General features: G+C 39.7%; 1 protein-coding gene across 1 annotated transcript in view; it reads right to left on the minus strand.

Annotated features, from left to right (window-relative positions):
• tbc1d8b (TBC1 domain family member 8B) overlaps positions 1-15439 on the minus strand; it is a 76225-nt gene that overhangs the window by 44088 nt on the left and 16698 nt on the right. The window contains exons 3-10 of the mRNA XM_078412187.1: positions 13287-13405; positions 11371-11599; positions 7394-7634; positions 6394-6601; positions 5068-5244; positions 3962-4141; positions 2665-2815; positions 1252-1466 (exon numbers count right to left, since the gene is read on the minus strand). Of these exons, the coding sequence (XP_078268313.1) occupies positions 1252-1466; positions 2665-2815; positions 3962-4141; positions 5068-5244; positions 6394-6601; positions 7394-7634; positions 11371-11599; positions 13287-13405 (1520 nt within the window). The remainder of the gene's footprint in view (positions 1-1251; positions 1467-2664; positions 2816-3961; positions 4142-5067; positions 5245-6393; positions 6602-7393; positions 7635-11370; positions 11600-13286; positions 13406-15439) is intronic.

The raw sequence follows: 15439 nt of genomic DNA on the forward strand, positions 1-15439 counted from the left end.
TGCCTCTTACTCCCCTTAGAATCTTTCCTCCTCTTTGGGATAAATTGATCCTGCAACTTCTGCATTATTCCCAGGAATACATGCCATTGCTGTTCCACAGTCTTCCCTGCCAGGGCCTCCTTCCAGTCAATTTTGGCCAACTCCTGCCTCTGTAATCCCCTTTGCTATGCTGTAATACTGACACCTCCGATTTTCCCTTCTCCCTCTCAATTTGTAGAGTAAAACTTATCATATTGTGGTCACTGCCTCCTAATGGCTCTCAGGCAACACAGCCCCTCAAATTTACTGTGTCATTTTGCAAGATTGTGGCTGATAATTGTAACCTCAGAACCACAGCTAGCAGTGTGAAGGGTTATCTCGATTTTCAGCAGAATCTGCTCAACCTATTTAAAAGAAAACACTCACAGCTTCTCAATGTGCTGTGAACAAGTAAAGTGTTGTCACATATACGTGGAAGCCAGGTCCAATCACCAGACATAGTTCCAGTTATGAAGCCCCACATTCTCTGGTGCAGAGGATGGCTTGACTTTGAATCTGCATTGCCAGGTATGTCATTGAGAAAGGATTTAAACCCCTTGGGAACACAACTTACCCAAAACAAATACCAAACATATGCACAGCAAAGCGAACACTTCAATAGGGTTGCCAGCAAACAGAATGAGAAACATTTTATTTGAAGTCATTCAGAATGCGATTTCGAAGTCAGGAAAGTCATGATGAAAATGAGAAAAGTACTAACTACCATGAATTTTCTCCTCTTAAATCCTTTATAATTCTTTGGTTACTCGTCTGGGATGTATACATTTTCCAGTAAAACACACATTTGAAGTAAAATAAAAATACACAAAGTCCCGAATAACTCAGCAGGTCAGGCAGCAACTCTGGAGAACATAGATAGGTTAAGTTTTGGGTTATGACCCTTCTTCAGACTCCCAGAGTTTTCCAGAGATGCTGCCTGACCCGCTGAAAAGTACTCCAGCACTTTGTGTCTTTTTATTTGTAAACCAGCATCTACAGTTCCCATTCTACACATTTGGAGTAACTCAGAGGGTCAGGCAGCATCTGTGGAAGGAATATGTTGACGACATTCTGTGTTGGGGCCCTTCTTCCAACTTTAAATGTTATTCGCCATGGAATTGCAAGGTGAAGTTTCTTTTGCATATGGTTGGCTTGATGCTACAGAAGAAACTATGATTAAAATATAATAGCATTCGAAAATGATACATTTGATAGTAAACTGGCAACGCCAACCTGGCAATAACCTATTTTTGGGTTCCGGGAAGCATAGGCTGTGAGAACTCGTCTAAGCGCAGAGATGCCTGTATCGCTTTGGAACGCAGGATGTTCAGGTAGTGAGCGATGTAGATCACGTTCTATCTCATCAGTAGCCAGAGTACAGGTGCCCATGGACCTCTCCACCAACTCGGTATAATAGCCAGGGTGAGCAGCCATGTCATTATTTGCACCTAGAATTTGAGTTTACACAAAATGTACTTTTGCTGTTATACTGCAGTGATCACAATAAGCAAGCTACCATCATTTCAAAATATTACATCTTCCTTTAAATATACAAGATTGTTATCCAAGAGTTTTTCCAAAACAAATCCAATTCTTAACAAAAGACACAGATTGGAATTTATAGTAAGATCTTCACTCCAAGTACCTGCCTCAAATCTTCAGAGGCCATTAAAAATAAATCTCTGCTATTCTCAAACCAGAGAGGGTATCACTACATGTATATATTAGTGGTAGGAGTTTGAGTAGCTAAGATATTCAAAATTGCATTTAATACTAAGATATCATGTTTCCCCCTCCATTTTTCTCTGGCAACAGATTGAGATGATGGCTAGATGGAAAATTATATGTGGTCGGAAGAGTCTAACAGTGGAGAACGTAATGTGTGACGGGTTAGGATGGAGAGTTAAGAGAGATTACTGAGGGAAGATTGACTCACAAAAAGCCAGTCAGGAGATACATATCTGAACATGCAGGGAATGGAGAGATATGGATCACATGCAGGCAGAAGAGATTAGTTTCATTTGGCATCATGTTCAGCACAGACATTGCTGTACTGTTCCAAGTTCCATGAAAAAAGCCTTCTCGAGAAATGAAACTGGGAATCGCTCATGCTGCTCATGATCCATAAACAGTAGTGGTTTTACCACCAAATTCTGCACCTCCTATGGACCCACCAAAGCATGCAAGAGCCAGGACTCCTGGATTTCCAGTTCCTTGCATTAAATCTGATTTGTAGTTGAATACATGTTATGAGCGCATGTTTGTAAGTAACTATCATCTAAAATGATTGCCCCATCTGATTGGGCCAACCCAAACATGCTTGGGTGTAACCTTGGAGAAACTTGCTGGAGCTGGCTTTTATCATGCCTCATTGCATCACTAATTCGTCCAAACATTCAACCCCAATCCATTCCCCGTACATTGAATGTTTCTTTCTATTGCGTCCTGCACAGGTAAAAGCTACAGCCATGAAGAGAATGTCACATTACAAACTACATACACGTGATTGTGAAAATGTGGGAGAATGTTTCCTGCACATTGGAAAAACTAAGAGGGTCTAATTTCTAATTAATTCCTGGAAATTTAAATTACTAATTTTCTAAATCATTTCAAAAGACTTGTTCCACAGTTGAACACGTTCCACACCTGAAAATAATAGCCAAAGTTCTCCCCTTAAGACTTCTGGGATTCCTCTCATTACCAGGTCCCGGGTCTTTTTTGTACGAAACATACAGACTCCATGACCATACTCCACAAAATGAATGTTCCACGATTGCACTTTCATTTTTTCTTTCAACTGTAAATCATACAATAACAGTAGCTTATAATGCATTCTCAAGCAAGCCATATTTTTATATTGATAATGAATTTTCTGCATACAACAAAGCTGTTGGGGGACATAACATGAAACTATCATAGCCTAGAATTTCTTGCCTGAGACTTTAACAGACCCCTTAGAATCAGCTTTGGCTTAGTCTTGCCTCCCATCAGGAAGACTCAGAACCCTGAAGGCCAGGAATCAAGAAGGAGGTGGATGGATGCTGGACAAAAAGCCGGTGAGAAGAACTGGGGGTCTTATCTTCCGCACCCTCAAGATCGGCTGCGGGAGGCACCCCCCGGGGGACAAGGGCTAAAGAGGGCCGTGCAAGGAGAGGGAAAATGGTTTGTGGGACGACCGGAATGGAGGTGATGGTTGCAACAGGCCTTTGTGGCTGGCTGCAGCTGGGACTGTGAAATTGGTGCCAAAATGGCACCTCGCATATGGACTCATTGGGCTGTTCTGCACATTCTATGCTAACCAGGGGATTGTGCTTATGTATGGTGACCATCTTGCTGATCTGTGTGCCAAAAAAAGTATTTCACCGTACCCTGGTACACATGATAGTAAACAAATCATTGAAGGCCTTGCACATGTGAATAGTAAATAAAAAAAATTATTTCTGTTATTACATCAGTTTGTAATAGTAACAAAAGACCTAAAGATTTTTTTTTAAATGTCCCATCTTATTGCATATATTTAGACAAAGGAAAACACTGCACTGAACATTAATTGTGGGATGGGTTACATTCTGAGAAAAAGGAAAACTGTGAAACCGCAATTTTCTGTAGTGCAAATTTCCCACATCTGTGCATGCCTTAAGAAGCACGAGTTCAAAAATAATATTTTGTTTACTTAATTCATTTCCATGTAAATTTAGCAAGAGCAAATTTTATTCGGTACATCATATTTTTGGTTTGTGATTTGTGAACTCTTTAATGAAGAATTTCTATTACCTAACCAGCCTTAGTACGGGTGTCGTCTGTAACTTAACAGGTTCAATGTTTACACTGAAAAATCATAACTGGACCCAATTAACCTGAAGCCACAATAGAGATGATACAACAAAATATCTGTAAAATGCACACCAAATTTTAAGGCACGAACAAATAAAAAATTACTTGCCATTTTTGAATCCAGATTTTCTGCATCTTGTGGATGAAAGACTCTCATTAGTGCTTCAGTATTCACAGTTTTATTGCTTTCTTTAAGCAATGCACTATGTTGTTCACCAGTCAATGAAAGCAAAGATTCACTGTGACCAAAGAAAGTGTCATCTTCCCGAGTGCCTTTTTGATACGACTCCTACCAAAAGAAACAAATTCATCATGAACAAGGCATTCTTGCACACAGAACAGTCCAGCACAACAGACCTTTCAGCCCACAAAGTCTATCGAACATGATGTCAAGACCAACTTATCTACCTGCATATGACCCATATCCCTCCATTCCTTACATATTCATTTGCCTGTCCAAAAGTTTTTTAAATGCCACTTACGTATCTGCTTCAACCACCACCGCAATCAGCGCAATCCAGGCACCCACCACCCTCCGTGTAAAAAAATCGTGCCCTGCTCCTTTAAACGTGCCCCTCTCTTCTTAAACCTTCGCAACCAGCTTTTACACCAAGGAAAGTTTGATCAGCTCATCACATCCAAGCCAAGATTTAAATCTATTTTACATTTTACTACAATCCACGATTAAGCTTTTATTCTGTAGATTTCTAACAGCTATAATGGAAAAAAATGCCCAGATTCATGTCTGAAAAATGTATAATACCAGTGTAAAAATTACTGTAAGATGACAACATCCTAGGAAAGATGCAGAAAATGTTCATGGACCTGTTCTATAAATAAGAGATTTAGAGTTATAGTCATACAGCATGGAAACAGGACCTTTGCCCCAACTTGTCCACACCATGATGCCCCATTTGCTCATATTTGGTCCATATCCCTCTGAACCTTTCCTATCCATGTACCTGCCTAATTGTTTCTTAAACATTGCGATAGAACCTGTCTCAACTACCTCCTCCGGCAGTTTGTTCCATACACCCACCACCCTTTACGTAAAAATGTTACCCCTCAGGTTTGCATTAAATCTTTCCCCGCTCACCTTAAACCTATGTCCTCTGGTTCCCTGCAACTGTGACGAATAATTCTGCTATTTGAACAAACAGCACCAAATTTCCCAGTTTTGCGAATAGTGCACATAACAACTTCCTGGATATTTACCTGTTCCTTTCCCAAAGTGTGTTGCGTACTTCCACTTGTGCCACATTTCAGCTTCCCTTCCAGTTTCTGTGCGAGGCCATTACTGTCCTTAATGTCAGTGAAGCGCAAAGATATTTTGCACCTGGTGCTGAAGGAGATGTGTTTGCCCGAGTTGTCTGGTGTTTCCATACCAGTGACCTGTTTTAGAGAACGCATATCAATTTAATATTCACATTTCCTTAGCCTCTAGGCAGCTTAAGGCATCGGTGAGGCTGAAGATGAAAAGAAACACTTTAAATAATTCAGATATACCATTAAGATTGATGACTATGACATTGAGCAAAGTACTCTGCAGCACTCATGCATTAATTTGTGTGGGGCGATAATACTTTGTTGGATAGTGTAGGGATTTCAACCTCCAACTTGATATGTCACAACAAAACAGTTGTGACATTCAACATTACAACAGCATCTTTGAAAAAAATACCAGACCATTCTTTCAAGAATTTATAGCCCAAATTACAATAAAACCAAAACACCATGAAAAAGAAAATGGCCCCTTGAAACTGCAACTTTGCCAGTGGAAAAATGTTAGTTTGAATTGAAATATATATTAAAAAAGTTAAAGTCAGGTCAGTGAATTTTAGAACAGCATCCCTCTGGAGTAAATGACTAAATTGTGGGGACAGAGAACCTGAACTTTTCTCAAACTTTCTATAACTCCTAATTCCTCAACAATGCCAGCAATCAATCACCCCTCTCCAAAAACAACGAGCGATGGGATCGACATGGTGCACTCACCCCCAGAGTTCTTCTGTTCTCCTCTCAGGGAGTGTCCAGCTCCCCAGAACCTCCCTGCAAAGATAGCAGCAGAAAAGTGTGTAACCCAGACCTACACTGCAGGTTAACAATAAACTTAAGAACACAAAGTGCTGGAGTAACGGCATCCCCGAAGAACATGGGCAGGTTATGTTTCGGGTCGGGGCCTATTCTTCAAACTGCATATTATGTAATGTATGTACCAGTCTATATATAAACAGGTCTGAAGGATCACAACCAGAAACTTCAGCTATCCATGTTCTTTTGAGATGCTGCCTGACCTGCTGGGTTACTCCAGCACTTTGTGCCTTTTTTTTCTAAACCAACATCTGCAGTTCCTTGCTCCTTCTTAAAACTAAACTTCCTTGGTGCAAATAGGACTTTTCATCTTTTCACCTCTAATGCCTGGAAAAGGCACTCCAAAACTGGATTTCAAACAGTTTTAGTCTTAACCGCATTGATGACAATTCTAAGCCCGGGAGGGATTTTATCCCAAACTCTTTTGATGTTACATATCATATACATTACCTCCCGCATTGGAATGATTACATTACAATGATTTGCGTCTTGGCTACTGAAGCAGATGTAATTATCTGAAATAAACATTTTCCCAAATGCATGAGTGTGCCAAAAAGGGATCCAAAGAAAACAATCAAGTATGTCATCCAGACTTTCTTTCCTCGGAAGTCTAAAGAGTGCAGTGAAATATTCAGTCCTTGCTCGATTCTCCATAACTCTAAAATAAAACAAAATGAATGCAACCAATGTAACAAACCAGCTTTACAACACAATAGAATAAAGATGCATGATCGAAAAGTTTGCATGATCGAAAACACTGACAGACTAACAAACGACTCAGAACCGTATCGGAGAGCTGTGCTGACAAAAATATTTTTGATACGCAAGTGCACTCCAGTGTAATATATTTTCCATTGCAATGTACACATGGAAACTACTTTTCTTTATAAGATGACTCACATTAAATAATATGAACTGTGTTGCTTATTTATCAGCTTATTACCAAAGCAAGGATGGGTGGGGGAGCAAGAACCTAGTTGAGAAATTTGTTGAGATTTGTGCGTTTGCAGTCCCATATCTCCATTCTGCGTGAATGCGAGTCTAGACCCACAGCAATGTGGCTACTCCTTAAATCCCCAATTCAAAGCAAGTAATTCAGTACAAGGAACAACTGGGGGGTGGGCAATAAGAGCCAGACTTTACCAATGGCATTCACATCCCACAAATGAATAAGAGTAAAACAATGGTGAAGAACGGGATAACTACTTGATTCATACTTCCACTGATAGCTACTCTGTTGTCTTGTGCAAGGAGTTTGTTTTGTGGAATATTAAATGCATTTAGGGAGGAGAAAAAATGTTGGTTCAACTTTTTTAAAAATGAGTCTTTAAGATTATTCAATTAATTGATAAGAATTTTTCTTCAAAAGTGTCATACTTCAAAATAGAAATAGAACTAAGTTTTCTACATGCTTTGGACATCTCACTGCAGACTAACATTTTTTCATTACCTTTTCGTTATTTGTAAATGGTCACTAAACAATAAATCCATTTCAAAGGTTTCTTTGTCAAATAATCTCTTCACAGCATAATCTGCAAGCTGTTCCATCAGCAGAAATGTTTCATTTAAATGCATGAACATTGTAAAGTAATAGTCTTCTCCGTGACTGCATATGTGTATGCTCTCAGAAAGGATGACATTTGTCGTCTTTGCAAGTCTTGATATTTCATCCCAGGGAATAATAATCTTAACTGCAAATTAAACAGAATACACAAAATCAATATAAGTAGCAATCACCGACAGAAAATGTTGCTCATTTTAAGAGCACACAGTGGGCAAGCTCACAGGTCTTTATATTTATTCCTCTTTCTAATGGGCCATGTAATATTGGCAGAATTTTTCAGCAGTGTTTGCACTGGAGCCCCTATAAATATTAATATAAGATAACTGCGGATGCTGGTACAAATCGAAGGTATTTATTCACAAAATGCTGGAGTAACTCAGCAGGTCAGGCAGCATCTCGGGAGAGAAGGAATGGGTGACGTTTCGGGTCGAGACTCTTCTTCAGACTGATGTCAGGGGGGCGGGACAAAGAACAACCATGTTATAAAAGCATGATGTTATGGTGTACAATGGTGTGCACATGAAATTTAACGACTTAAGAAAGAGGGGCAGGACCCTATGAGCTCTTTGAACCTCTTCATGTTTTATCTTTTTTTTTCTCAGACTTGAATATATTCAATGACTTTGCCTCTGGATCTTTATACTCTAGAGAATTACAAAAATTCACAAGCTTCAACAAGTCTTCATCTAAAATGAGAGTCTAAAAAAGGGTCTTGGCCCGAAACGTCACCTATCAATGTTCACCAGAGATGCTGCCTGACCTGCAGAGATACTCCAGCACTTTGTGTCCTTTTGAGTGTTACGTCAGCCACTGCAGTTCTTTGTTTCTACTCTTTTCTTTTGAAACTATGGACCTGCATTCTGAAATCTCCCACAAGGACTGGATCCCAGGCAACAATACCTGCGTTCGATTAAGAAAGAGGAGGGGGAGAATTTTGAACTACTGTTACAAGAGGATGAGGCAAAGGAAGCCTTTGGGAAGCACATTGCAGAGGTTGTGGCTGGGTGGCACACCAACATGGATCAGACTATTGCACATGAAAGGGGGAAGTAAAGGCAGAGTGTAAAAGGCAAATGTGAAGGGATAGAAGGTTGAAACATTAACATAGGGCTGAATAAAACCTGTCAACAGTTTGGGGAAGAGGCACAAAAGAAGCCAAGGAAGAGGTGAACGCAGCATTAACTAATCAGTCTGAAGAAGGGTCTCGACCCGAAACGTCACCCATTCCTTCTCTCCTGAGATGCTGCCTGACCTGCTGAGTTACTCCAGCATTTTGTGAAATAAGCAGCGTTAACTAATATGCACTGAGCCATGTTGGCAACAGGTTTGCGAACCGTCCGGCAATTAAAGATGTGCAGCAGAGGTTCTTGTATTAAATAAATTGGTGTTCAAGAACATCCAATAACATAGGCTCTATTGTCCTAATCTGTAAACTAAAATCTAAAGACATCTCATATTCACTAGTTTCCACCGTAAAGTACAAGTGCAACATTCCATGTAAAAAATGTCTTTACCACTCAAACGATTGGGGAGATTATTATTTGATCTGACACCCCCAGCACATTAATGAAAAAGTTCTGCTTTCCTGGAGACACTGTCTTTCGAATGAGACATTACACTGAGGCCCCTACCTGCCTTCCCAAGTGAATGGACAGGGTCACAGGGAAACATTTATAAATGGAAGGAGGAAGTTATTTTCAATATCCTGTCAATATTCATCCTTCAATGACACATAAAACGTATTTTAATTCGTATGTTTCAGTTTGTTAGAGCTTGCAGGGCACAAATAGGCTGCCACGTTCCCCATTTTCACAAGTGACTACTTTGTGCTTTACAACCAAGGTAGTGAACTGGAATAAATCATTTGAACCAAATTCTGATAGCAACCACCATCTGCATATTCAACACGACTGTCTGGAAAGGGATCGATAGTTGAGGTGTCGATGTAAATTTGATACTCATCTTCAGGAACATATATAGAAAATTATCTTGTAATGGCCTTTTAAAAGGAGGCAGGGGAGTCACTATTATGTCAGCACCACAAGCTCTAGGTGGATAAGGACTGCATGGGACATTACTATCGGCAAGGTCTCCTCCAAGTTCCGATGTGGTGGTATCTCACCATTCCTGCATCCAGCTTTAAATCCCAGATCTAACAGCATTGGCCCAACAGCATTGTTGGTGACCTTCACCACAGGATGGCATCATTTCAGCAGGTAGATCACATCAGCTTCTCAAGGTCAGTTAAGGACAGGCAATGTGAGCTTGTCCTGCACTGAATGCCCACATGAAAATAATACCTTTAGATCAAAGAAATAAACATCTTTACTCAAGTATATCAGAACCTTCCACCACAGAAAGAAATCATGGGCAAATCTAATCCCAGCAAAATACCAACTACCTGTAAAGATCAATATTCTCAAAAATAACTCATTATCACTTGAAAGTAGTCACTTCCACCCCACAAAAGCGAGTATTAATGCTGCCTAGACACAGTGTGTTTATGACCTCTCAACAAAATGTGTATGGTTTACAGCCTTCTCCAGATGCATTTGTAACAACAGGGGATTCAAATGCAAAATTAAGAATGCAGGCTTTTATATTAAATAAATCATAAGACAGCTCATTGGTCTTAATTCTAGCCATTCTAAAGGATAAACATCATGGTACAAATGATTTTTTTTTAAATCAAAACTTATATCAAAATACACACCTACAGCAACATTGCATGTACTAACATGTGATATACTATATGGTAAACTGGTTAGCTAATGATTATACAAGTGCTACACAATAAGTCTGAAGAAGGGTCCAGACCCGAAATGTCACTTGTACAGGTCCTCCAGAGATGTTGCCCCATCTGCTGAGTTATTTCAGCAATTTGTGTGCTACACAATAAGCCAGTTTTAGAAAGTAAAAATGCAAGATAAAGGTTAGGGTTAGGATTAGCATACTTTTACCAACTGTATGCATGAGGGCCAGCAGTCACACATTAACACCATAATATTCAAATTTTCTTTCAAACATCCCATTATAACTAGCATTGACATATACTGTGATTCAATCATTGATACAAGGTCAAAATCCTGAGCATTGCTTACCGGAGATGTAACTTTCCCACAAGAAGGGCCTGCTAGAGGAGACGGAACTTTCCCACAATAACACAAACAGTTCAGCTGGTAAATGGAGCAATTATGACTCGGGCATTTAAGACACTTTTAGGCACATAGATATGCAGGGAATGGGGGGGGGGGGGATATGGATCACATACAGTCAGCGGAAATTAGTTTAAACTGGCATGATGTTCGGCACTAAGGGTCTGCTACTGTGATGTTCTACGTATAATGTGACTCACGCTAAATGTTGTACCTTTGTCATTTAACTGTGCATTGTGGGTGGTTTGATTGTGTTCATGAGTAGTCTGCCTTTGACTGGATAGCAAGCAAACAAAAGCTTTTCACTGTACCACAAGACAATAAGCTAAACTATCCGTGTTCTCCAGAGATGCTGCCTAACTGATGAGTTATTCCAGCATCTTTTTTTTGTAAACCAGCCTCTGAATTTCTTTGTTTCTACATGGTAATGATTTTTTTCAGTTACATCAGTCGACCTTTGTTTAACACACAAGCGATTTATTTCTTTTAAATTTATGCAGTCAGACTGAAAATTGCCAAAAGAGGACATCTAAAAACGACTCTGAATTGGAGATGCAACATCATCGACGTCATAGGTGCACACGGTGGACATCGGCACCAATCTGGTGCACTGAAATTGGCAGTCATCAGATCCAACAATTTGTTTTGTAAATAGACTTTAGCTTTTTAAGATCAGTCTTGGATTGAATGCATGGCACAGACTCTCACCTTCCTTGCCGAGGAAAAAGGAATAGAAACTGAGAAAATTGGCACTGAGGTATAGCCAGCCTTGACATGGCACCCTTCCACTCCAGTAGCTGCATGAATAGTAAGTCACCAGCTTCTCTTGCTCAGGCAGTCCAAACCATTTATCAAACTTCAACAAGGCCTCACGAAACTTCTCAGGATCTTCCTCCTCCTTTATGGATGTGTTTTGAGATTCCTCTGCTATTAGCCCCTGGAACAGAAACAATCCAAAATAGATTACACCAAATAAGTTTTTAAAAAAATAATAAATACAATGATACCTTGATACCTCCAAAAGTATCTTTTTCATAACCATTAAGCCAAATTAAAATCAAAAGTTAGACTCCTACAGAAAATGAGGACATTTCTTAAAATTACCATTTAAAAAAAAAAAATCACATGTTTCAATTTGAGGTGAAACGTAAATCAAATTGCAAAATTAATTGTCTTGCAACGGTATTACAAAACCATTTTAATTTGAATAAATGGATAATGTTGTAATGGTAGCAAAGCATCAAAGTGGTAGGTTAACAATTCTAATCACTTTTTCCATTCATGGATCTCCAATAGCTCAATTCAGTACATTGCTCTAAAGTGCTGCAAAATGTCATCTGGAAACTTTAAGGAGCAAATTGTTCAAGCTATGCAACCTTCAAACCACAGCATGGATACAAAATCAGCGAAGTGAAAAGTATGAGAGGGTGGAATTGTACAGTTCTCCAAGATTCAGTGCCAGGACTCACTGCTGCTTTGGCTCACCATTCTAAAGGACATTGGTGCAATGGGCAGGCAAAGACAATACAAAGAAATGAGGGATTGCCCGTTATCTTGAGAATGAGAGAGAGAGAGAGAGATAAAGAGATAGAAAGAGAGAGAGAGAGAGAGAGAAAAAGAAAGAGAGAGAGAGAGAGAGAGAGAGAGAGAGAGAGAGAGAGAGAGAGAGAGAGAGAGAGAGAGAGAGAGAGGAGAGAGAGAGAGAGAGAGAGAGAGAGAGAGAGAGAGAGAGAGAGAGAGAGAGAGAGAGAGAGAGAGAGAGAAAGAGAGAGAAAAGGAAAGAGAGAGAGAAAAAGAGAGATAGAAAAAGAGAGCGAAAAAGAGAGAGAAAAAGAGAGAAAGGGAAAAAGAGAAAGCGAAAAAGAGAAAGAGAGCGAGAGAAAAAGAGAAAGAAAAAGAGAGAAAGAGAAAGTGTGTTTAAGTTGAATATTTTTTTAATGTATACTTGATGAGAAAGACTGGGGGTGCTTGAAGACAGCAGTGTAAGAAATACCAGAGAACAAATACTTACAACGATTAACACAAAACAAGAATAGCATGAGAGAGAAAAAAAATGTTAAGATGCAAGGAGGAATTTGGAATGTATTGGCTAAAAGAGTGGTGAATGTAGTAACTTACAGAAGGGAACCACATAAGTACCCAGAGGGTAAAAGAAAGGCTGCATGCTTATGGGGAGGGAGCAGGGGGAAAAAAGGCTTAATAGACATTCTTTTAGTTTAGACTGTCGAGGCAATGGGCAAAAGAACACAAAATGCTGGAGTAACTCAGCGGATCAGGCAGCATCCCTGGAGAGTATAAATAGGTGACGTTTCGGGTCGGTGCCTTTCTTCATTCAGTGGGCAAAATGGCTTCCTTCTGTGCTGTATGATTCATAAACCAACTTGATCACCCTGTGGTACAGTTCAAATAAGCTTTACATTTAAAAAAATTATATGGTTGAGGTATAGGATGATTTATCATCTTTTAATTAAAATAATAGAGCTGCAATTTGTTTCCCTATTGTTGTTGAACTCTTCATACTCAATTCACAAAAACAAACTAGGAAAGAAACGGAACAGGAAAGAAAGAAAAACAAATGGGCAAAATAGAACTGTGTGTGTGTGTGTAGAGAAATCTACTCTTACCCGTACTTTACCCTGAACGAAGCTGGTAATATCCTCATTACTATCGAATACAGAAAGTATCTGCATCACATTTTGTTCCAGCCATTCCCAATGTTTGTTTATTTCTTCACTACTGACTCCTGGTTTAGACAAATTATTTTAAAAAATCCATTAGAAAGCTTTAAAGACCATGACTAAACATGCTTATCCATTTTAAACAACCAAAGCCAATCAAATGGGAATCCCTTCAGGTTACTAGAGCAAATAAAGCTCCTTAGGCAGCACTCAAATATTCAAAAATAGACATGCCTAAATCTCCTTTCGAGTCATATCCTAGAGCATGTGAACAGCTGGCACAAGAGGGGCCAAACATTTTTCATCCAAAGGCTATTTAGCTGAGAAATTAAGGAACCGAGCTCTTTTGGTCAACATTCCCTAATTGATTATCAAGTCATCTTATAATTGGAGACTCTATTCACTGGAGCGCAGGAGGTTGAGGGGTGATCTTATAGGGGTGTATAAATTCACGAGAGGAATAAATCAGGTCGACACTGAGTCTCTTGCCCAGAGTAAGGGAATAGAGAACCAGAGGGCAGTTTTAAGGTGAAGGGGGAACGATCTTATAGGAATCAGAGGTGTAGCATTTTCATACAAACAGTGGTGGGCATGTGGAATGAGCTGCCAGGGAAGGTAGTTGAGGCAGGGAGTATTGCAATGTTTAAGAAACAATTAGGTACATGGATCGGACAGGTTTAGAGGGATATGGGCCAAACACAGACAAATGGGACTAGTGTAGATGGGACATGTTCGTCAATGTGAGCAAGTTGGGCCAAAGGGCATGATTCCATATTGTATGACTATGACACTGACTCCAAACATTTTGGCTGCTGCCTCATTAAACGTTAGTGTTGCAACTAAGTCACAATTCTCATTTTCTGTACAGAAAGAAATGCGTATTTTCTAAATCTTTGAAAAAAAACCTTATGCTAGTAGACAAAAGTAAGGTTAATCAACAAACCTACAGGGCGGTAGAGTTGCTGCCTTACAGCCCATACACCCTGGTTTGATCCTGACTATGTGCGCTGTTTGTACAGAGTTCATATGTTCTCCCTGTAACCACGTGGGGTTTCCCCCAGGTGCTCGTTTCCTCCCATACTCCAAAGACGTACAGGTTTGTAGGTTAATTGGCTTCAGTAAAAATTATTAATTGTCCTTAATGTGTAGGATAGTGCAAGTGTACATGGGAAATTGCTGGTCAGTGCGGACTCGGTGGGCCGAAGGGCTCCGTTTCTGAGCTGTATCTCTAAACTAAACTAAATCATGGTCTTGTATGAATGCAATGCATGACTGTACTTCCTGTTATAATTCAGCCGCACAGTTTACATTTAATCTTTGAACTGTGACATTCCCCGTACGTTGTTGCCAAACATACTTGGCTAATAAAGTATGATTGTGTTTACACAGGACAGGCAATGGGTGAATATTAGCAGGCTGCAAGAAGCAAATTTGCAACATTTTGTTTCATTAAAATAAAATACAAGAATAACTGAAATAGACATAATAAAAACTGCTTTAGCATAAAATCAAAAGTATTGTAATCATACACTGAGAGCACTACTGAATGCCTGCTTAATGAATATTAAGCGAATTTCATGTGGCCAAAGGAAACATTTATATTCAGCTTGAGTTTAGCAGATTTGTAGTAAACATTTTATTCTTTCTCCCTCTCTTTATTTTCCTAAATATCTGATATTTGTGCCCATTCCAATCCTCTGCGTTTACTTCTACTTGATATGCACTGTTCTTAGATGCCTCTTATGTGGGAATACCACCAAAAATCTACATAGTCATGTCTAGAGATCATTGCTGAAAGTAACTAGTTAGATTCGACCTTCAGTGGAAGAAGTGGGACAGCACGGTGGCACAGTGGGGGAGATGCTGCCTTACAACGCCAGAGACTCGGGTTCGATCCTGACTACGAGTGCTGTCTGTATGGAGTTTGTATGTTAACCCTGCGTTTCCCTGTATGTTATCCTTGCGTATGGGGTTTCCCCGGGTACTCTGGGTTCCTCCCACAGTCCAAAGACGTACAGGTTTATAGGTAAATTGGCTTTCTGTAAATTTCTCTAGTGTGTAGGATAGTGATAGTGTACAGGGTGATCGCTGGTTGGCAG

The sequence above is a fragment of the Rhinoraja longicauda genome, chromosome 15 (genome assembly GCF_053455715.1).
Source record: "Rhinoraja longicauda isolate Sanriku21f chromosome 15, sRhiLon1.1, whole genome shotgun sequence".
In the NCBI taxonomy this organism is placed as follows: Eukaryota; Metazoa; Chordata; class Chondrichthyes; order Rajiformes; family Arhynchobatidae; genus Rhinoraja; species Rhinoraja longicauda.